We start from the raw sequence: 25,401 nt of genomic DNA, 5'->3' as shown, positions 1-25,401 counted from the left end.
ATTCTAAGGACAACCTAAAACTGATGTTGTGTAGGAGTTAGCGTTCCTTGATTGACACTATCATTTTCATCATCTAAATCATGCACACAAGATCTAGCTTGTAATTGTTTTCTCTTATAGACTCAAATTTGCACTTCTTCAACAACTTTTCTCAACCTCTTATTGTAATATTTGTAGGCCTTCCTCTTTGTAGAATAACCAAGAAAAATCCTTCATTGATTTTAGGATAAATCTTTCCCAACTCCTCATCTCTTTTGATATAGCATTTTCTTCCAAAGATTCTAAAATATTTCCTTGTAGAAGTATTACCATACCATAGCTCAAAAGAAGTCTTAGCAATTCCACTTTTGATAAGTGCTTGGTTCATTGTGTAAATTGCAGCCCTAGCCGCTTCTCTTCAGTAGATCTATGGTACTTTATCTTAAATACTCATACTCCTAGAAGTGTCTAGGATAGTTCTATTCCTTTTCTCACCAATACCATTTTGTTGTCTGAAGTACAGAGAGATGCTTGTCTCTTTATTGTATTCTCTTCACAAAATGCAAAAGTTCGCCAGATGTGAATTCACCACCTCTGTCTGATCTCAGACATTTCAGCTTCAAACTTGTTTCTATCTCAACCATAGCTTTAAATATTTTGAGCTTATTAAATGCTTCAGATTTCTCCTTAAGAAAAGTAACCCACATCATCCTTGAATAGTCATAAAAAAAAATTGAAATGTCTTTCACCATTATAACTGTGAGTTCTAGATAGTCCATATAAATCAGTATGCAGAAAATCTAACAATCCATTTGAAGAATATGTTTTTTTCTTGAAAGTAGATCTAGTTTGTTTATCCATTTGACATTTTCTACACATAGAATTAGTAGGCTTTAACAATTTAGCCAGATCTCTTACAGCTCTAGTAGTGCTTATCTTTGCAATGTTATCAAAATTAGATTGCACAACCTCTTATGCCATAACCAAATATCATCAATTTGAACAATCAAGCATCTTCTTCTGGCACTATTCCAACAAAAAATATTATCTTTGGTCTTAGTACTTGGTGCAATCTAAACACCTGAAGTTCCAATGATTTTGCACTTTCCATCCTTGAATTGTAAGTCCTCACCCTAGTCAACTAGTTGCCCAACTATCAAATGATTATCCTTTAAACGTTAAACATATAAAACATCGCAAGTATTATTCTTACCATTAAGTGTAATGGAACCTCTACCTCTGATTAGACAAGGAGTATTATCTCCAAATCTAACTACACCACCATCATACATTTCCAAGGTCGCAAATTTTCTTTGGTCACCAATCATATGATGTAAACAGCCACTGTTAATAACCCATTCCTCTTTCACATCAATATGTGTAACCAAGGCTTCTTCTTAATTCATTATAGGATCTTCTTCTTTGATACCAATGAACACCCATTCATCATCATCAGCTTTAGCATCTTTTTTTGATTCCTCATCTGTCACACCTTCATTAGTAGCATACTAACACTTCTTCTGATATTTAGGTTGGAATTTCTAGGTTTATACTTTGGAACTCTCTAAAGACATCTTGATGCAAAATGAACAATCTTGTTACATGAAAAGCATTTCAAAGGTAACTTTCTGTCATACTTACCAACCCCCTTACGTACTCGTTTAGAGATTAGGGATTCAAGTTCTTCAAGCTTTCTTTCATCTTCCTTAATTTCTTTGCATTCCTTAGCATATCTAGCTCCAAACTTAGACGAACTTTTTCCAGAATCATACTTTTTCTTATTCTTAGAAAAAGTAGCATTAAATGCAGATCCAACCTTAAGGAGATTATCACCAAATTCACTCATTTCAAAAGAAGATAACTTATCAACCAATGTGTCCCTTGTTATAGTGGTCAGACTTTTGATATCTTCTATTACAACAACCTTATGTTTGAAAGGAGGGAAGGATCTAAGCACCTTACAAACAATCTCATCTTCATCTAGTTTCCCGCTAGCGCATTTGATTCCACAAACATCCTCATTTATCTTCTGAACATAGAGCGTGATGTTCTCATTTTCAAGGCTTCATACTTCCCTTTCAAAATTTGTAGCTTTACTTTCTTCACATAGGCAGCTACTTCATGCAACATCTCTAAATTTGTCCATACCTCATGTGCAATTTCCAATTCCATGACATTAGTGTGCTAATCTGATATGGTGCTAAAAAATGCTTCTTTTGCTCTAATGATACATTCAAATTTCTTCGTCTTATCGACCGTAATAGTAGAAAGATCAAAGATTTGTAGGAGGATTCTACGAACAATCTATAACTTTCCAATACTCTTCTCCAATGTATTGGATGGATATTTTGCAATTGATAGTTTTTAGAACTTCTGTTACAAGATAGGGTCACACCCACAACGTGTTAGACCAAGTCCCTCCTACCTTAAAGAGAAAGATCCCCCTTCTCATTCTTACTTGGATCAATTCAAAGTAAGGAAGAAATTGAGAGAATCTAAAAAGGGATATTAGGGATCTTACCAATATCCTTTCCTCCTTTCTCAAGAAACAAACCAAATACTCATAAAATAGGCAATGAGAACCATGAAACTCTAACTACACTTCTATCTTGAATCGGAACAATGATAGCAATAAACTCAAATCAGCTCATAGATTGATTATAAGCATATTGGTTTAGATCTATGTCTAGCTTCTAAACTATAAGTACAAATAGGAAGCTTACAGGCTCCTACGCAATCCTTCAAAGATGAGATTCTAATAATTGAGCACACAGATTTCCACAAATAGTGAATTCTAAGTCTAATTCCCTAAGTTATCCTAGCACATAAACTGAAAGTATTCTATGGATGCTTTAAACATAAACAAGATTGCATGAATTAGAGAAAGCACAAATCCTGTAGAGTTTAATTGCATATAAAAAGATGATATTTACAGCAGAAGGCGCTCCCTTATATAGACAAAGGAGTGAGAAAAGAGGAGAAAAAGGTGGAAGAAACTCAACCACCTTGACTAAGTCAAAAAGGAAAGAAGATTTATTCAATGACATTGCTAAAGGCACGTGTAATTAGAATACATGTGAATCAATTACACACATATCTTCTGATCTACAAGCAAAAAGCTGAGAATATTCTAAAGCAAACTAATGAAAATGTTGAAATTGTTGAATCCAAACGAATTAATCCTATAGATTATCAGCAAAGGCCTTTGAATTCGGCAATGCAATTCAAGATGATTGTGCGATCAGGTGTTCTTGACTATCAACTAGTTGTCATTTGACAAATTGATGAATCAAGCTTTTTCTTGTTCCACATTTGTTGTGATCTGATATACACATTCTATATTTACAAGCACCTTGAAAACCTTCTCAATGATGCCCAGATGTTAACTTAGAATGACTTTCCCATTAGCATCCTTGATAGATTTTGTTTTTCAATCAAATGCTTGGCACACTCCTACATGAACTCAAGTTCTAGGGCAACCATTGGAAAAGTGGAGACCAAATGAATATTGTTTCTCTTGATTCGAAGCATGTCCTCTTGACAACATGTCATGAATCTATGTAGAAAACCTGCCATATCAACATGACCAATCTTTGTATCTCTAATTTCATTGTATAAAGATGAAATTGGAGAGGGAGAATCATGAGCAGATTCTTTGTCATATTGGTACATCATTTTACCTTTACCCTTTGAAGGTGAAATTTTTTTAGACATATCATGACTCGGAAAGTTTGCTGCAACATGAAAATTTTAAAGGTTGAAAACATCTTCTAAAGGGACTGAATCCATGAGGGCTTTCAAGATTTGAACACTGGCAAATCTCTGGAGGGTAAGTGTTCTATGTATGACTTAGATGCTTTTTGAACCCTTAGATATGCTGGAAATGACATGGACAACTCCCTTTTTGGGCAAAAATCATCAAAATCGGGGTTTTTTAGGTGGATTGCATATGGGCAAAATGTGGCTTTTTAGCTTGAATGGCTAAGCATGCAAGTAGATATAGCTTTTGAACATCTGGATAGGAACTTTTATGCTTAAAAATGAGAGTTACCCAAAATTAGGGTTTACAAATGCATTTACTGTTTTACATATGCTGAGAACAAACATTTTTAATTTGTATAAATGTATAATCAGGGTTTTAAAGTCTGGTTACATATTTGGGAAATATGGAATTGGAAAAATTTGGAGATGGAATGAGGATGAAGGCTGGAAACTTGCATTATTTGGGACAACTTTCATTATTTTCTTCACAAACTTGCTCTTCAAAAGCACCTAAAACAAGAAAAAAATGAAAACAAAGAAAAGAGAAGAAAAACATACCTCTTGCTAAGATTTTTCAAACACTTCAATCTTCGCAATTTCGTTGAGAGGAAGAACTTTCTTGTATTTATAAGGAATGAGAGTTTTGAATTTGAGTTAAAGAATAAGAACAAAAATCTAGGGCTGCAAATGAACAAATTGAAATCACAGAGCAAAAAGAAAGCATCAAATATGCAACAAGAACAAGAAATGCAAACAAAACCAAAAATTTACAATTAGTTGGAGAGCAAAGAGAAAATCTTGGAGCAAAGAAGAAGTTGGAAAGAAACTACCTTCTCTAAATAGGGTTTTTCAAATGCATTTGCATATGGTGAGAATTTTTTTTAAAATGTCTTCCATTTCCAGCCCTAAATCGGGATTCTCGCAGCACTTTCCACATTTAAATGATATGCAAGTGATGTGCCTAAATGCAGATCGCACTTTTCAAGACCCATTGCATATTGCCTATAAATCGTCTAAATGCAAATCACACTTTTTAGGATGATTTGTATGTTGGAATAGAAAGACTAAAAAGTAGATCACACTTTTCAAGTACATTGCATATTTGCATGAAATATGCAAGTAACAAGCAAATCACACTTTTTGGGGCAAACTACACAGTCCACATTGCATAAAAATGATCACTCAAGAGGTAAAACACAATTTTGAGAATGAGATACATATTGCATATCAAGTGAAGTTGCCTTTGAATTTTTAAAGTGCATATGCAATGCAAAATAATTCCCAGCCTAGTAGTTTTAAAGAAAACAAGTTGTTTTGCTTCAAACAAGCCAAATCTTGGTTTTCAACTTGAAAAGCATATTGCATTTGAAGGGGAATGAGATGTAATATGCATATGGCTTCAAGAAGTGCAATTTAGCACTTGAAATGGGAGCAAAATAAGCCAAATCACACTTTTAAAGTGCATTTGCATGTTTTAAATGGTAGTAAATCACACTTTTCAAGTGCATTTACATATTCACTTGAATACACATGTAAATGACTTATTATAACTTGTTCTTTTCACTTGACTTCTATTTTGCAGATATCTAATTGTTTCACTTAACTGAAATCGTAATTTTTGGAGCCTAAATAGGTTGAAAAAGTGCACTTAATAACTTAAGTGATTTAAGTTATAGCTTAAAAGATCAAAAAGTGCAAATTTATAATTTATTAACACATTAAAAAGTGATATTAAGTTAAAAACATCAAAAAGTGCAACATAAAAATAAAATAAAAGATTTAAAGTTCAAAATATGCAATCGGGGTTCCAAAGTCTGATTACACATCCACTTAACATCTTTTGATTGACAATTCCAATTAAGTCCTAAGATAGCTTAAAACGAAGCATGTGACTGAAAGCAAGAAATTGAAGGCAACAAAAGGACGAAAACAATCAAGACAAACACAGTAGAATGCAAAAGGGGATTTGAAGGCCTAAAAAATCAAGCATATGCCATTAGATTGAATAAATCTAAAGTATTTTACATTCTTGCAGTCTCTCATCTTGATGATGGATCACAGAGTGTGAACTGAAACCTTGATGCTAACAAAGCAGACACAATCAAATCCAGAAACAAATATTACATAAATCTAAGTAAGCTTACAAAAACAAAGAAAATTTGATAGAAACATTCAATAAAAAGATTCATAATATGAATAAGGAAAGAATAATTAACGAACTTTCACAAATCATATAATGAATCAACTTAGAGTTATAGAAATCAAAAACTTTTGAAGTCAAAATTTCATAGTGCTGCCTCCATTTTGTGATTACAAAATAAAGGACAACACAATGCATTTCAAGTGAGTCTCCATCCAGCCTTTCCATATCGAGTGGTTAGTGTCTTCAAATCTCAGACTGTCCTTAAAAGTTGGCATCCTAGATCTCCTCAAGCAACCAATCTTTCCAAAGAGTACCTAGCTCTAGCATCAATTAATAGAATTAAGAGAGGGAACGAATCAGTTGTGTCCCAAACATCAAAACCTTAACCAAACAAAAATCTATAATCTCTAATCTGAAATTCAAACACAAAAAGAAATGATCCATGACAGCACATGGACACACAACACCAAGATTTTTGATATGCAAACTCTGTTAGGTGAAGCCCACGGTAGGCATCAAACCCACAAGATGTACTCTATTAGAAGTACTCTACCCTATTAGGAGTATTAAAAATGGAAATGCACATGCATTTAGACACACTACCTAAAGCTCACTACTTTGGTACAAATGAGGGCAACAACCATGTGAAGTACAATGTGGGCTACAACCCTGAATGGATTACAATCCATTGTGGACAACAATCTACTAATCATGAACTGATTGGCAGATCTTCAATATGCTTATACAGTTCCAACAAAGTACATAACACATCAAATATCTGCCTCAATTGTAGATTCCACTCATACCTCTTCACACACTACTCATACATGTGCATCCATCCATACATAATGTATTTTACATCATCACATTTATACAATTCATCAACTTATTCTTACAAGGTTGGCTTAACACCTCAATATAAAATATTTAATCAAATATAGCACAACCATCCAAGCGATACACAACTTGTCGGTTAAGATATAGCAAGGATCCAAATGAACATCGTCAAGCACGCTCCACCTCCATAAATCATGCACCAAGGATTGCAACACATTACATCATCAGGTCTACCAAGAACAATCAAGAGCACCCACGCGCCACAAACACATCACCAATCCAATCACAAAAAACAATGCGATAGCAACATGAATATGACACAGTCTGGGAACATTGACAAGCATCATTAAGTGTCATAGAACCAACCAATACAATTTTTGTCTTAGATTTCACCTTTATCTATGCACTGTTAATGACGAACAATAACCAGTGACCTCTTTCACTACAAAAAAATAGCTTTGCCAGCATCCAAATCAGGAACCACTCATTGCAAAGTTAGCAACCTGAAATGTTGCGTAATTGATCTACACCAATGTAAAAACTAAAACACTGCCTCTTCCTGAACAACTAGAAAACTAGTTAATAACACAACTTACTCCAATCACTATGCTAACCATTGTAAATTGACACAAGTCAATTACAAACATCCCTGATACATCATTTAGCTTTGCAACACTTGATCTTTAAGATAGTAGCCATATTGATCCAATCTTCTCATGGTATAAACCAATAACATTGTCAAAAAGAAAGAAATATGGTGTGACAACAAATCTCTCAAATATGTGATAGCAATCTCTGAAGCACAATTTGTACAACATTCCAATAACGTCTCCATGAAAATAGAGTTTCCATTTCAAAAACATGCAAAGTGAATTTCCACTTCATCAATGCATAAAGTCCCTATAGAATTTGAATTTCCACACCCGGGTATTATAACCAAGTCAAAAGACTAAAGGTCCCTGTCCCGTTTGTTTTTCCACTTGCTCTATACTTTCAAAAAAATTGAAAACATTTGGAGCAGAAAGTCCTTGTGGACAAGGATTTTCCGATTTGTCTCCTATGAAGGTGTTTTTTCCCACTAGTTGAACACTTATGACTGTTTTTGCGCCTGAAATAAGGAAACTCCTTGAGGATCTCAATTTTCTACTTGACCTTGTCCTTATAAAATTTCCAATTTGTCCTTGAACAATTATGTTTTCTACATGAAGAATAAGGAATCCTAATTATCTTTGTACCCATGGAATCTCCCCTACTCTCTGTGGAGATCAATTTTCCCCTTGGAGGATAATGTGGACCAACGAAAAAGTGAAGTGCGGAAATCTGATCTGTCCCTGTACACAGCAATTTTTCCCTTGGACTTTGACTAAGGAAATCAAGTACAAGTCCTTAAATGCGTCGATTCTCCTTATTTGGGAGTTGATCAAATGGGATTAAACTAAATTAAGGGATCCTTCATGTCCCTGTATGTTTCGAATTTCCCTCCTAAAAGGCAAGTGTGCAACTGGAAGAAATGTCACAAATTCCTTGACAAGTTTGAATTCTCACCAAACTGGTCTTGAATTAACCATGGACGTCAATAAGATTGTGGACATGAAATGAAATTTAGTGAAATGCAAGAAAAATAAAGTTCGATTTGAATGAATGCATGAATTCCAAGACGCAAAACATTTATCCGACATTTTCTGTGTGGGTGTGACTCAGAGAAAAAACCTCTTTAGAAGGCCTATGAACAGCAGCATAAGATATAATAAGAGTCAACTAAACTCTAAGGTTGAAGAAGATCAACGAAGGCTAGGCAATTTGAAAAAGGTGGTAGAACTGAAAGAAGAACCAGCAAGGAGCAATCGGATTTGTATGTCTGATATAAATATAACAACATCCATTACTAGGGTGGCGACCATTGAAGAGGACAGTCTGAAGTATAAAGGTGCCATAAGGAATCATTGTAAGACGGACTCAAGATTGATTGAAAATTCAGCAGAATGTAGGCAATTATAAGAGAAGTTTGGAGGCCCTGCGATCAAAGGTTGCATAGAAGGCTACGATTTGTAAAGAAAATCAGCTGTTCCCAATAAGCAAATAACAAAGTCATTTTGAGAGCAAAATCAAACATATACCCAGGTCTAAGACAAGATCCAAGAGTCTTTAAGTAAATGGTTCTCAGACTTAGGTCTGAATTCTTCTCAAAGGAAATTTGATTTTCATTGAAAAATAAGAGAAAATTATAAATGGCTTATCCCCACTCAAACTCATTGCAGGGTGTAAGAGGAATCATTTCCGTGCCTAGAAAACAAATTAGTTTGACAAAGACCTGCTAGGTGAGTGTGGTTCGGGGTTATCTCTTAAGAAATCAGATATAAGTCTTAGTGATGGAAGGCTTCTCTTCAAGGTTTGTACCTTCAAAAAACCTTTCATCATGCATGCTTTCATGACCCCGTGTTCTGTTTTTCTGAGACTATAAGGTCGGTGACAAATTTCTTCAGACTTATGTCCTTAGAATTTGTTGAAAACCCAGTCTGATCCTGAAGCATAATCTTCATTATCAGACCTCAAGGTTGATGTTTTGATGACATTTAACAAGATCTATGGATTGATTTCTGAGTTCTCTAGGGTTGTTGCAGCGTTGTTTAGGGGTGTTGCAGAAAAATCAGAGTTTATGCATCAACGAGAAAGTCTGATCTTTGCATTTGGGAGTCTAAATAGGTCAATTTAGTCATGATTTTAATACCATACCAATCTGATTACACCTTGTTTGCAGACCTTGTCCTCAAACTTTATCTTTAGGTATGTGTCCTTGGAAAATTACTAAGATACATGAGATAAAATTTTGACTTTTCAAGTTTATAGCAACAAAGAACTAGTTTTATGCTCTTAAATCCAATTGTCTTCAGGCATCATATTTTCAGACTTGTCCTTAGAATCACAATCTCTTATTTTTTTATAATGAGCTTCATTTGTAGTTAATTGCTTGATTTTCTAAGTTATAAGATCCAGATTAGTGGAAAAATCAAAAGGGTTGAAGGCATGAAGTTTGTTTCTCAATCAAATTTCTTTATAAGGTACTGACTTTTAGCTTCGTACAGAACAAAGGGTGGAAGACAGGTTCAAGCTCAAGGCCAAGGATAGCAATGAGGGAGGATTAACCCAAATTGATCAAATTCAAAGGAAAGCAACACTTGAAGATGATGCAGGGAAATGGATGACTAAGAAGGATTCAACAATACAATCAGACCTTTACATTTAGAGGATTCAAGGTCAGACCTTCATCAAAGATGAACATGGGACGAGTCCAAGTCAAAAAAACTCGGATTGAATTCATGGACAAGCTCAAGCTCAAGGACAAGAGGGAATCAACGATCATGAAGAGGACAAGTTCCATGAAAGGATTAATTAACTCAAGGAATGAAGGAAGATGCATGAGGAAAAGAAGAAGCTGTTCCAATAGAAAGGATACATGGGTGAAAAAATTCAACTGAAAGATGGAACCGAAGATGCAAATTGCAAAAGGTCCCGGAATTCGGCATACAGGTGCAGCATGATGATGATCAAACAGGTACACCAAGGAATGTTTGAGGTTAAGTCCTTCCATATGCAATGATGATCCAACACCAAAGTTAGAATAGGACATCAACAAAGACATAAGGGAAAGCCTCAACTTAAGAGCAAGAAAGATTTTAAGGACAAGGATGGAACAATTAAGAGAATTTTGAGCACATCAAAAGGTTTTTCCATACAAGGATGATCAAATTATGCCAAGAAGAAAGGTCTACAAATGAGAAAGATTGTCATCATCAAACATCTAAGGAAGTCCATGATCAACATGGAGAAACTAATCATTCCAAGTAGTCAAGATATCAAGACAAAGCTCAGGGACAAGTTCAATGAGAAGGCTGCTTAATGGGGGTGAAGTTTAAATATGGAATTGGGAAAAGTATTGAATAAACATGTTAAGGTGATATCCACTCAGATCACTCAAAGTGTACATGTGGAGTGCATTTTCAAGCAGACATGTATTTCCAATCAATGGAATTCTCCCATTGGTCCACATATTGATTTCTTGATTTTATTGGCTATTTATGGTTGCCTTAATTAGGTTTTGTCATGAATTAATTTGGACAGAATCATTTTCATTCATTGTATTCAAGGCTCCTATATAAATTCCACTCCTCCCATTTGCAAGGAGACATGTTGAAATTGTTGTCATAATGCTATCAATGTAATTGCTAACTTATTGTTGGTCTTTGTGGTGGATTACTTGTGTTTCTTTGGAGTATTGCATGGTTTCTTCATTTCCTCACTTAGATAAGGACAATTTCATGTTGGCTAGAACTAGTGTTTAGTTGAATGGAAGATATATGGATGCGTCTTTGGTGAACTTGCTTAGACCAAATCACTAGTTGCTTGTTGATTGTAAGTTTTTCTTGCGTGGTCGAATGACACATATATGAGCTTTACTTCAATTATTGCTTGCACATTAATACATTGATGGATGGTTTTCATGGAATGGTACTAGTTTGAACATCTTACATCTATTTTAGGAGATCACACTAGCTTCCTTGATGTAAATGGCTAACTAAACTAAGTCTAGTAGAGCCACAGAGACATTCACAATCTCTTGCATTCTAGAAGTAGAATAGCTTTCTTAAGACTCATTCTTTGCAACTTGTTTGGTTGGAAGTAGTTGATATCCATTGATTGAACAACTTAAGTCCCTTTGTGATACCCAAAATACCACATCATTATAGTTAAGTTAAATCCACAATTGGAAGGAACTTGGAGATTGTCCCATTTGATCACACGATTCATATACATTGTTTAGCATATGAGCATCCTTAATCAAGAGAAAGTTGGAGATTTGGTGTTACATCTTGAAATACAAAGTATTTGATTTTACATCCTATACTGGCATAAAACTCAAATAAGGCAGATAAATTTATTAATGTCCAACAAGAGACCACAAAGAGGGTCTAAGGGATTGGAAAACAAATAGTGAGACAATAGCCAACAGTGGGACCACCAAATAGTTTTTGAGGAAAGAACAAGAGAGAAAGTAAAAGAACAAAACAAAGGACTATGCTCCTCACAAATGAGAAGTAGTCTATAGCCAAAGGATACGGTTTGGGGCGACGGTGTGCTCCAGATCGTCTCAAGGAGCCATTGGAGATATGGTGATGTTGTTGAGTGTGTCCTCAACGAGGCCTCACAAATTTGGTGTGACTCATAGGAAGACCAAACAGTTGCTTCGCCCTCAGCCAGGAGACACAGAGGTGAAGAAGGTGATGAGCTAGTCTGAGATCTGTCTTGACTATATCTGAAGCTGGCAATGTGACCACGAAGACGCATGGTTTCCCAGAGATAAAGTGCAAGACATTGTTGATTAGTGTATTTGACAAATCAAGAAAGGGGCCTACACTCTCTAAATACGAAATAGAACCTCTCCCTAATCTCATAGAAGATGGGACAAGGGAAAACAAAATGATTCTCAATTTGCACCTCCCCAAGGGGGCAATGGTGACAGATCATGTCCTCTTTGTCAACCTGGAGATCAGTCTATATACGTAGCCGTTGGTATCACACTATGAAAGATCCCAAAGTAATGCAGAGGGAATGAGTCTAGCGGCAAGTGATGTACAAAGGGCACGCAATATCCCTATCTTGAATATCCATGTAGTGCTCAACGTAGAAAGCCATCCTTGGTGGAGGCCCTTGGAGGGTTACTCCATGTCATGATAATATACTTCCTGTAGATGTTGAGCCTGACATGTTCATTCAGCTTTTGCTAAGATGGAAGGAGGTGAGTGAGGGCATCTAGAGAGAACTTAAAGGGGTAAGGTGATCCATTGCAATCCTGATTGAACCAAGTAGGACAAAGGCCTAGGCGTACCAACAACGAGCTCTGTCGATGGGATTAAAGCTCACCACCACCTCAGAATAGAAATAGGCCAAGAAAGAATACCTGTAATGGCCCTTAGTTGAGTTTGTAAAACTCTAAAGATGATGAAGAAACCAAACCAAATCAAAGATGGTCACTAGCCTAAAAGCATAAGCCCCAAACTCGACCAAAATGATATTGTGAGGAGTGGACCGATGACACTAGATAATGTGTTGAAGAAGGGTCTCGAACCTCTCGACTAAAGCCCAATCAAACTCCATGAGAGAGGAGTGCCATACAACAGAACAATTTCCAAAACAAATTCGAGAAGATTTCCAAAATTAAGTGGATGAAGAAAGTTTATGAAGATGAAACAATTTGGGAACCTGAGTCATCATAATCACACAAAGAATATAGTTTCAGATAAGGATATCTCTTCTTTGTGAATAAAGGATAAGGATGTATATGCTAAGGTGACACCCAATCGTCTTCAACTTATTGAGCAATTCTAAGTCAACATGTTCAAGTTCATTGAACTTAATTTGACATGTAAAAAAGCATTAAATATAATATTACAATAATTTTTCTCATTGGTTCATCCTCATAAGGATATATATTAAAAAGAAACATAATCTTCCCATTGGATGTCATTCAATGTTTGTAACAACCTTGATTAGGGTTTTGAGGAATTATCTTGGTTGCTGATTTCAAATCAATCTAGGCCATTCATTGTAACAAGGAGGTCTATACTCTATATAGAGGCTTGGCCTTCTAATTTGTAAGGGAGATAATCTGATAGTTAGAAAGTAGGAGTACATGTCATGTCCCCATATTTATAAGATTTAATAATAAAATTAAATTACATAAACAATAAAAAATTAATAAAATTTATTATTATATAAATATAATAAGGAAATTAATAACATATAATACATAGCTATTAATATAATCATATTAGATATTATATATGATTGAAATACAATTATATGATGAATACAATGATATGGTAAATTAATAAATAAGGTCATAACGTGAATAAATAAAAATATTTTAATAAAGACAATAGATGTAAGATGTTAAACAAAAATATATATATATCTGAAATATATAATAAATTATTATAATTATAAATTTATATAAATATATAATTCATATTATAAAAAATATATATATTATATTATAGAGACATAATATAATATACCAATCATGAATCACCATGATCAGTCATGACCTTTCTAAAGAGGTATCTCTACTAGCATTGAATGTATGAGAAGACATATAAAATCAAATAGGGAGAGATATCACAGGAAGCACCATCATCCATCAGATTTGCCAGATAGTCAAGAATTTAGAATTGGTAATATGTGAAAATCAGTCTTGCTGCAAGGCAAGGGAGAATAGCTTCAACGATTACTTCAGAAAACACTATAGAGACTTGGGAGTCAAATCAAGTAGGGACATTCCTTCATATTTACACACAATGGAGAAGAAGAAAAGGGTCCGAATATTTATTGAAAAGGACAATCATTAATTTCTACACATTCAAACATTAGCCAAATTCAAACAGAGGAGGAATTGGATGCGAGGAATTTACAACTAATGATGGGAGCAAATGGGATTTCTAAATATACAGTTAAACAATCCCAACAGTTGTCCATACCAAAGTAATGAGAATCGGAATCGGATCGGAATTGGCAAGGCCAAATTGAATTGTGAATCAGCCATGAATCGCCCATGAATTGGCGATGAATCGGCAAATTTGAAAAAACTCTTTAAATTTAGAGATTTTAACAATTTAAAACTTAATTCATGCACCCTTTATTAAATATAACTTAAACACACTATAACATCATCAAATAGAAGTTAAAACTTAACATACATAAACATAGAACATAAAATCCATCACATATGTAACTATGTTATGTAAAATGTAAATTGTAGGCTAGCTGAAGTAAATAGAAATCAAATGATCATAATGATTCAAATCATAGAAATGTGTTTAAGATGAAGATCCATAAGATATCAAATCATAAATGTATGTAAGAATCTAAGATGAAGATCCATGAAACGTATGTCTATTAGTGATTTAGTATCAATATCTATAAACAAAATAAAAAAAGGCTCTAGCTCCAGCCTCATTATCATCCTCAATCTTGGTCGCAACCTTAGCCTCAGCCTCTGAGTATCTAGTCTGCTTACTAGAAAGGCGTCTAAGGTAGGTCCTAGAGGACCGCCGAGCCTATCCCCCACATGTAAGATGGGCTCACGAACAACATCACTATGGCCTAAGTCTATGCGTGCATGTGTGCGTCTACCAGTGCCTGAACGCCCTCTAGCTGCCTCCTTTGTCCTGGCCACAACCTTAGCCTCTATATCCACTTGGTCAACCCACACACGGTCTTCCTCAGTGAAGACTGGATCCACAACTTCTGTGAGCCATTTTGATTCTAGATCAATCTCCTCTAGAATGATTGAAGAGGAGTCAGCGCCCAAAATCTGTCTGATCCTAAGACGAAAGTTGTAATGAACAAAGACAAGATCATTCAAGCTTTGCACATTCAACCTATTTCTCCTCTTCGAGTGGATGTGCTCAAACATGGACCAACTACGCTCACATCCAGAAGTGTTGCTTGGCTGACTCAAAATACGGATGGCAATTTTTTGAAGTTTTGGGGTTGTGGCCCCAAACATTTGCCACCATTTGTCTGAAATAAGGGAAAACAAAAACAATTAGTCTCATTTACAACTCTAAAATTACATAATCAACAATTAAAATTTAAAATGAACAAAGACAAGATCATTTAAGCTTTGCACATTCAACCTATTTCTCCTCTTATGTGCTCAAACATGGACCAACTGCGCTCACATCTAGAAGTGTTGCTTGGCTGACTCAAAATACGGATGGCAATTTTTTGAAATTTTGGGGTTGTGGCTCCAAACATTTGTCATCATTTGTCTGAAATAAGGGAAAACAAAAACAATTAGTCTCATTTACAACTCTAAAATTACATAATCGACAATTAAAATTTAAAATGCACAACATATAACTATAAGTCATAAACTTTAAGTTTAGATTCATGAACATTGAATATATTATTTAATTTTTACTTGGCTGTATTGTTGCCCGAGCATCTATAGCCATCTTGCTAGAGAAAAGTGGTCCTTCTTTATTATTGAACTTGTCAAGCTCAATGATTGTAGTTGCGCTATCCTCATCACCACTCAACCTCTAGATTATTGTATATAAGCAAGCGAGAACCTCCTCATCTGCCTTGAAGTCAGGACGGAAACGAAATGCCGGATTCAAAAAGTAAGCTATTGCATGGATGGGTTGGTGGAGCTGATTCTGCCATCTTCTATCAATGATATCCCAAATAGGGGCATACTTCTCCTACACTCCTGCATAGTGGGCTTTAATGGCCTCCTTGGCCCTATCCATGCCCTCATATATGTAGGCCATAGAGGGCTTCTCCCTATCAGCAGTTCGTAGGAGAGATACAAGGGGCTCAGTGACCTACATATAAAGTAAAACAAAAATTTGAGTCAAAATTTAAATATAAAATAATATAACTTAAAGTAAAACTATATCATTAAACAATTAAATATTAAATATTAAATACTAAATAGTAAACTGTAAAATACTAAATGTTAAATTGCAATAAATTTACCTTAAGGATTTCTCTAGCAGGTTTCCAAAAACCATCATCATCAAATATGCAATACCCTTGCAGTTGTCACAACATAGGGAGATGAAATCCACTCCCACCCAACAAACATGCTCCTCAAATCGTCCCTTGATGTCAACAAGGACTCTAGTGTCATGAAATTCAAGGCAAACCTCGTGATGCCTAGATGAGCGAACTCCTTGCCTCTTGTGTACTTCCTCATTGTGCTAAGGACAAATGAATGATTATAAATAAACTTGCATATATTTTTTGCCCTTTTGACACATGACTTGACCCACTCAAGCTTGCCAATTTCCTCCAACATGAGGTCAATGTAGTGTGCCAGGCAAGAGGTCCAAAATATGGTGGGATGCCTCTCCATCAAAAGTTTACCTACAACAATTTTAAGTTAATTAGAAATTCAAATTTCAAACATGTTAGAACTTAGGAAACTTAGAATTAGAAAAAGTTCAAACTTCAAATATATTTATTTTCAAAACTTGAAAAGTTAAAAGTTTACCTACAACAACATAACTTGTTGCATTATCCGTCACCACCTGCACCACATTTTGTCCCCCCACCTTTGCTATGACTTCCTCAATAAACTCACATAAGTATGTGGTGTTTTTTACATGAGTGGAAGCATCAATGGATTTGAGAAACATGGTATATCTTACAAAACAATGAATTATAATGGATCATCAACAAATTAGCAATCAACAAATCAAAATTTGAAATAGTCAATCATGATTCACAATTATGTATGTAGGAAAGTATAATGATCAATCACCTCCACAGGATACAAGAAAATTAAGGAGTGTTCTATTCCTCCTATCTGTTCGACCATCAGTCACGATGGTGAACCTTTTCGATCCACTCTTTTCGGTTCTCCTCAAGCTCAACCCTCATATCCTCTACCATATCATCCAAGAGGTATCCACTCAACTCAGCCTTAGTTGGGGTTTTAAACCCCGAACCACAAATAGCAACTGCATCTATCATGTTTTGCCAATAAGGAGCCCTGTCACAAATACATAATGATTAGAAACTTAGGTGTCAAAGACTCAAATCATTATGTAAGCTTGTAAAGCAAATCTATGATTAGTCAATGAATCATAAAACAAGTAGATATAATTAAAGTTTTACTTTTACTTTTAAGTTTAACCTTAAAGAAAACAAGAAAAAAAGAATCAATTACCTAACTGCAACAAATGGAATGTTGCAAAAGTACCAAAATTTGCAAATATCTTTTCTGGCAACATCATGAATCTCCTTGTTCAAACACATGCCCTCAACCATGGGTTGGGAGCCAGGAGTACAACGGGGCTCAAAGTAACTATCCATTCTATTTTGCCACACTCTAAGTTGCAATAGGTTGGAGTTGGACTTAGTCTTAGTATAAGAGAGACTAGAACTAGCACTCCCATGAGCACTAGAGCTAGGACGAAAAGGAGGCCTGGAAGAACCCTCTCCAACACAACCTTCCGATACGGAAGCTGATGCAGATGTAGATGCGGCTACAGTAGCATGGGAGCCAATAGCCCTTAACCCTTCAAGCTGCATTTTCTTATCCAATTTGTCTTGTTCAATTTTTTCTAATGCCACTAAACAAGTGAATTTTGCCTCAACAGTTTGTCGAGTGTGTTGGTTCCCAAAACCGCAAATTGGAAATCCAAGAGCCTGCCACTTCTCCAATAGGACTTCCAATCAATTCTAGCCAACGAACGGAAATCACCTTGATTCCCCTGCACTTCAGGCTCCGCTACACCCAGGATGGTAGACCTTCTCCTTGAACCTAATTACTTGGTTCAGAGCTTTTCTAAAGCGAATTTAAACTTTGGAGTTCTTCGACTGGCAAACTCCTTAAACTTGATCTTACTGTAACTGGATGCTGAGTATTTGGATAAAATTTTAATAATAATGAATTTGATTTTTTGTAAAGATATTTTAAATTTTCTGACTTTAATAACAAAAGACCAGTGCTTTGTTGATTCGAGCGATAGAGTCAATTTCGATGAACTTTCACGTACAACTTCGTAATGTTCAATGCACTTATACTGCCAACAATTTTAAAAATCCAAATGCGACAGACCAATTATAATGCAATCTTAAATTAGTCCAAATTGAATTTTAACTCCGCTGAGAAGGAGACAAACTGGATAGAGGTACAAAAACAATTTAATATTTCACAACACCTATGATGATCAAATCTAAAATGCTAATTGACCATGTCCACTTATCTGATATCAAAATCATATACAGAATTCTAAAATATAATTATGAAGGATGATTTGTTTGTAGTTTAAATCTCCATGCCATTAATGATAAACAAAGAATATTTTATTTTATTATTAAAATAAAATAATTTTATAATAATAAAATAATGAAATTTCATTATAGTCATATTGAGCCCTTATTCCTCCTTACAAAATATATAAATATAAAAATGCTACTTCTCAATATTTGAATGGATGTTCGAATGTCTCCTTACAATATCTGACCGCTATTTATATTTTAAATATAAAGAATGGTGACTTTTCACAATTAAAAGTCATATCGTTTCTTGACCAAAGTAATTAATCCTTTGAAAATACACACTTAATTTATCAAATTTAATTATCTTCTATCGGATGACCATGTATTCAAATTTAACCTGCATAAGAAACGTTGCATGCACATCCTTGCACAATTTTATTTTTCATACTTCATAGTAATATCTTTCCTTCCCGTCGCATCTCTCGGTTTAATGGCTTCTTCATATCACATATGGTTTGTTAACTATGTGAGAATAGATTGCTATTTAATATTTTCACTGTGCGTGTACGTGCTGCATACTCATGCTCAATTTCGATATGGCAGTGAATGGAAACATTGATTGCTTTTTTCTGTGCGTATACAATAGCTTCCATTGCTAGGACAGAAATAGCCTCTGTATACATCTGGACGGCATGCTTCCTCTGAAAGCTGGTTACTAAGACTTGAAACAGAAAGTTCGGTGCTCTTAGCAAATAGTTGATGGTGTAATACCAATGACATGGCAAGTTCTTTATGTGACTTGTGCAGCTGTCAATATTCTTCCATCAATTTCGGTAGTGTCTTTTGTCTGACTTTAAACTCCTTATCTCAATACACACAAATATCTACTTCTGTTGTGCTTTCCAAATCCAATGGTGATTAAGGTGTGTTGTTGTTTATGTAAATTTCCTTTGGTTGTGCAAATTTTTCAGATTCAAGCTATATAATCTGAAATTTATAAACAAACCCCCTTTCAAAAACAATTTCCAATATCAACAAAGAAATGACATATTCTAGAAATATTTCCCACTAAAGATGGGAGGTTTGATATAGACATGACTGTAGTGAATCAGAAGTTTAACATTTAAGAAGTTGGAAACACAGAAGACTTGACTGAGAGTAATCCTGGTGTGAATAGTAAAACATATTGTATGTGTGTTGTGCTTCATGGACTGTTGCTGGCTGTCTACGTGTTGTCTGAACAAATCGAGGACACTTTCATGTATTAATCAGAATCTGTGGTTGAAATTATCACAACATGATTTTGACATTGAATACACTTCTCTAATGGTTTTTGCATATATAAATGCTAAGACTTATCCATTTTTCCTGAATAACATAATGCTGTCTATATTCTCCTGATCATGACCTTTAGTTGTTTTGAAGCATATTGTTAGCGGGTAAGATCTAAAGATTTTCCCTTTGTGATGGTGCTTGGAGCTCTAGAATTTGCAGAAATTTAGAGTCCCATCATTGGCTCTTTTTGGGGACGTATGCTCCTTGTGGGCATAGTGAGATTCTAGCTATCTCTGAAAGAGCAGACCAAGCAACCATGCTTAGCATGATGCAAGGTGAATTTGGGTGGCCCCCGGCCCCTCAGAAATGAACACTACCACTTCCCTCTATAAAATACATAGTTCTGATCATGTAGCACCTTCTTTCTTTTGATCATGATATTATTTCCCTTCATCATTTCAGTCTGCAGCCCAAACATCAAACTTCTAGTAGGTGCGCCATCCTTATTGATAATATTAATTGCTTCCACTTCATAAATGAAGTTTATGGCATCTTTCTCATATTCAGCCTTTGAGAAATCAATAGGTACACTATATTCTTTGCTGAATGAAAGATTCTTTGCACCATTAGAATTTCTCCTTTTTGCTCGAGTGTCTTCACTGAGTACACAATTTGTGCCATCTCTATACGCCAGACAATATTTCTCCTCACAAGAAAGTTTCGAAGATGGTTCACATTCAGGAAAGGCTACCTTTCTCTCATCAAGAGTTCCATCAAATGTGACAGTTAAAAAAAATTCAGAACTATTTTTCAACACATCCTCCCTATTATGCATGGCTGATTCCACTTCACCTTCACATGTTTGATGTACCTCCTCCTCATAGGATGAATTCAAAAATGTTTCACCTTATAAATACACTTCATGAGTTTCATCAATTTCAAAATCAGACCTGCTATCTTCATCATGATGCTGATGGATTTGGGTATAGAGAATATCCTCTTCATACAATGGATTTGAGAATAAAATGAATTCAGAGCTGTCTTCAATCACTTCTTCTTCAAACAATGGATTTAGGTACATGGAGAATTCAGGCATACTATCATGAGAACTTTCATCTGAATCAGCAAATGTTTCATCAAATAGTGTACTAATTTCATCCTTCTGGGAATCATCATCTTCACTATATGATTCCTATGAATTACTATCTCCTTCATCCAATACATCTTGAGAATGCACTGATCAATCAATCTGCTCACCATTGTGATTTGAGAAAAAATTTGGGCCATTTTTCTCAACATGCTTCTAATATTCCATGTCTAACAAAGCTGAAATTTCTTCCACACTCAAAGAATCCTCTTCCTCCTTTTCACATTCACTATCACCTGTAGGCATATAAGTATCATCATGGGCTGATTCTCCTTCAAAATGTTAAAAATTTTCATCTCCATTTGAATCTGAAATTTTATTTGACTCATATGTTACTTCAATCTCGCATTCATTTTCCTCTATAACCAGCTCATTGTCCATAAGTTTGAGAAAATTAATAAACCGATGATCATATAAGAGGCCTAATTCCTGCATCCTGTAGAGAAGATCAGATGATGGACGTCTGTATTCTGAAGTTATTTCTTGATAAGCATTAAACATCCTTATGAAGAATTGTGTTGCAGATTCATCTTCTTGCTTTCCTAAATTCCAAAATGCATCCAAAGGAGGTCTATAATTGGGACTTTCATCCAATATTTGGAAAAGAAGAATCAAATCAAGATCATTTGGCGAGGTTCCCAACTCACAAAACTTTCTTATCAATTCCTTGTGTGAAGGCATGATGTTTGAAGGTACTTCCCAGAAAATATCCACCATCCTTATAAACAAATGTGCCGATGTCTCGCCTTCATATCGTTCCAGATTGAAAAATGCATCTAAGGGATGTATGTATTCTTCCTCCATGGTGTAACATAGATCCGTATCCTGATCGTAGTACATATTGTCCATGTTAGATAATCAAATCATCTCCTTCTAAGTCCTCTCTCTTAGCAGAGTTACCAACTAAAACTTTATTGAATAGAGTCGCCACCTCTTTCGAGTAATGTATTTATCTTCCAGGTTCTTACTTCCAGCAGAGTATACTTCCAAACAAACTGATACAAGTTCTGATACTGATCTATGAACTTAGAAATTCTGGGTAACTTCGCAATATGTATTGTGAGCAACTCTCCCCAGTAGAGTCGCCAATCTGTTGGTTCCCAAAAGCGCAGATTGGAAATCCAAGAGCTTGCCACTTCTCCAATAGGGCTTCTAATCAATACTGGCCAACGAACGGAAATCACCTTGATTCCCCTACAGTTCAGGCTCTGCTACACCCAAGCTAGTAGACCTTCTCTTTGAACTTGATCACTTGGTTCAAAGCTTTTCTAAAGCGAATTTAAACTTTGGAGTTCTTCGGTTAGCAAATTCGTTGAACTCGATCTTATTGAAACTCGATGCTGAGCACTTGGATAAAATTTTAATAATAATGAATTTGATTTTTTGTAAGAAGGATATTTTAAATTTTCTCCTCAGCTGGAAGCGGACGAGAACCAACTGGCCTTCGAGGCTGCTTAGGTTATGCAAGAGCTAGAACGAAAGAGCGAGGAATAACTCTCGCCTGCTGTTATGTTTTTCTTTGTCTTTTGGCTTTTGGTCTAGCTTTAGGCCGTGGTTTTACTTGTCTTTTTTCCTGGTCTTTTCTCAGAACTCTACTTTTTGGCTGGGCTTTATGCTTATTATCAGCCTCTGAACTTATACTTTTTTGGCTGGGCTTTCACGCTTATTATCAGCCTTATATGTTTTAACTATTGGGTTTCAGGATCCTTGTAAAACCTGTTTATCTAATCAAAAACAAAAGACTAGTGCTTTGTTGATCCGGGCGATAGAGTCAACTTCGGTGAACTTTCACGTACAACTTCATAATGTTCAATGCACTTATACTACCAACAATATTAATAATCCAAATGCGACAAACCAATTATAATGCAATCTTAAATTAGTCCAGATTGAATTTTAACTTTGCTGAGAAGGAGACAAACTGGACAAAGGTACGGAAACAATTTAATATTTCACAACACCTATGATGATCAAATCTAAAATGCTAATTGACCATATCCACTTATCTAATATCAAAATCATATACAAAATTCTAAAATATAGTTATGAAGGACGATTCACCTGTAGTTTAAATCTCCATGCCATTAATGATAAACAAAGAACATTTTTATTTTATTATTAAAATAAAATAATAAAATAATAATAAAATAATGAAATTTCATTATAAAGTCATATTGAGCCCTTACTCCTTACAAAATATAAAAATATAAAAATGTTGCTTCTCAATATCTGAATGGATGTTCGAATATGTCTCCTTACAATATCTGACCGCTATTTATATTTTAAATATAAGGAATGGTGACTTTTCATAATTAAAAGTTATATCGTTTCTTGACCAAAGTCATTAATCCTTTGAAAATACACACTTACTTTATCAAATTTAATTATCTTCTATCGGATGACCATGTATTCAAATTTGACCTGCATAAGAAATGTCGCATGCACATCCTCACACAATTTTATTTTTCCTACTTTACAGTAATATCTTTCCTTCCCATCGCATCTCTTGGTTTAATGGCTTCTTCATATCACATAAGATTTGTTAACTGTGTGAGAGTAGATTGCTATTTAATATTTTCATTGTGCATGTACATGCTGCATACTCATGCTCAATTTCGATATGGCAGTGAATATTGTTTTTTTATCAAAGAGATTTAGATATAGTGATATAAATACATAATCATATTCCAATATCAAGGTCTTAGACGAAGAAGTCTCTTCAAATGGAAGTTATAAGTAAATAATCCTAAAATATTAAGAGATCGATTAAAGGGACATTATAGTGGTATCATGTGATGATCCCTTTTTTTACCCCTTGACCTTATAGTCAAAAATTTAGGCATAAGTTAGGGAATCATCCAATATTTAGCAACATATAACCATCATTATTATTAAGGTGTAGAGAAGATGAGTGTTAATCTAATGAACATAATCATTTGGAAGATTTCTTCATATAGGGCACAAGAATCTTTCTCTCTCCCTATAACGATTATCATAAGATGGAAGACTTACAGTGCCAAAGGGTCTGTGAAACAGACTACAAGCGGTTCCCTAGAGGATATTCGTCATGTGCCCAAAATTACTCCGCCTCTCCCTCCACAGACTCCGTACCTTAAGATATCATAATGTGGACGAGAAATAGACCCTTATGTACTATAATTAGAATATGTTTCTAATGTCATCATGATCCTTATGAATGTATCTTTATAAATATATATTATACATGTATCCACTTAATTCAATATTTATCTAATTTTCATATTTCATATATTCACATCTATATTTGTGTATATATATATATATATATATATAAATTACTTGTACCATGTATTTACCATTAACAAAATTTCAATATAATTCAGTGTAGTGGTATACCTTATACGTACCGATTAGTACCTCGGTACTCTGCCTGCCGACTGGGTCCTGCATACTTGTAACCAACAATGGGTGTTGAGTTGCTTATTTTTATTGCTGTGGTGGCCTTGATTTATCTGGTCTTTCCTTCCTTTATTCAACGCAGCCTGAATCCTCTGATTTTTCAACCTTCGAACTATATGTTGTTGTCTCTATGTTGTATCCTTCCCTCGTTCTGCAACGTCAATGTATATATATATATATATATATATATATATATATATATATATATATATATATATATATATATATATATATATATATATATATATATATATATATATATATATATATATATATATACATTGACGGTACCTGTGGACGCGTCTGTCCATTTCCTTGGCATCATTTTGTATGGTTTCATTATCTATTGGTAATATGATTTCATTATATTCATTATAATGTAATATCGATAATGTGATATTTCGATAACAGTATGATCTGAATGTCATTAAATGATATTATTAATAGTAATATTATTATTATTAAATATTATAATTAATGATATTAATATAATAAATATTATCATAGTAATAACATTTTGTTTTTTTTATTTAAACATTAAATATTATTATAATAATAAAAATAAATAATGATATTGTTTGTTTATTTTAAACAATTAAAAGTGTATTGTTAGATTCATTTATTAAATTACATAAATATAATAATATAATATTAATATTAATTTAATAATATAACATTAATTTAACTTTCATGTTATCAGTTTAACATTCATACTATTATTTTGTTAACATTATAATTTTTATGCTATTGATTGATATAATTTAACATTAGTGTTATCACAATAATGTATTTAAGATATTAACTCAAATAATAAAACAAATATAAACATATGTTTTTATAAAGAAATAATACATTAATCATAGCGCATGACAGTCCACCCTTCCTGAATTTGCTTGTCCTCAAGCAATGTTGAGTGAGAAATGACTTCTTCTCCCACCAATGTAGCATCTTCCGTGGGTAGATTTTTCCATTTCACTAAGTATTCTGGAATAGTCCTGTTCCTCAGTTTCCTGTCACACCTTTCAAG

At 34.4% G+C, this 25,401-nt stretch overlaps 2 protein-coding genes across 8 annotated transcripts in view; both read right to left on the bottom strand.

The window, feature by feature from the left end:
- The window catches only part of GCP1 (glycoprotease 1), a 263,036-nt gene that overhangs the window by 40,732 nt on the left and 196,903 nt on the right, over nt 1-25,401 (bottom strand). The window lies entirely within an intron of this gene.
- LOC149548117 (uncharacterized) lies at nt 14,616-17,274 on the bottom strand. Its single transcript, XM_089793655.1, has 6 exons — nt 17,049-17,274; nt 16,779-16,930; nt 16,262-16,651; nt 15,702-16,107; nt 15,415-15,549; nt 14,616-15,298 (listed from the first exon to the last, which is right to left on the bottom strand). Exons 5-6 carry the CDS (start codon nt 15,533-15,535, stop codon nt 14,616-14,618), a joined length of 804 nt encoding a protein of 267 aa, XP_089649781.1. The 5' UTR covers nt 15,536-15,549; nt 15,702-16,107; nt 16,262-16,651; nt 16,779-16,930; nt 17,049-17,274.

This window comes from Cupressus sempervirens, chromosome 7 (assembly GCF_028749045.1).
Source record: "Cupressus sempervirens isolate cs-2001-9-10 chromosome 7, ASM2874904v1, whole genome shotgun sequence".
Lineage (NCBI taxonomy): Eukaryota > Viridiplantae > Streptophyta > Pinopsida > Cupressales > Cupressaceae > Cupressus > Cupressus sempervirens.
The sequence above is the reverse complement of the archived record's forward strand: the minus strand, read 5'-3'. Positions and strand labels throughout refer to the sequence as shown.

Excerpts from the sequence above, each read along its gene's own strand:
- LOC149548117 (XM_089793655.1), bottom strand. The coding sequence starts at position 15,535 with ATGTTTGGAGCCACAACCCCAAAATTTCAAAAAATTGCCATCCGTATT. Across the intron at positions 15,299-15,414 it reads GCACATAAGAGGAGAAATAG|ACAAATGGTGGCAAATGTTT; the intron begins GTTGAATGTGCA and ends CCCTTATTTCAG.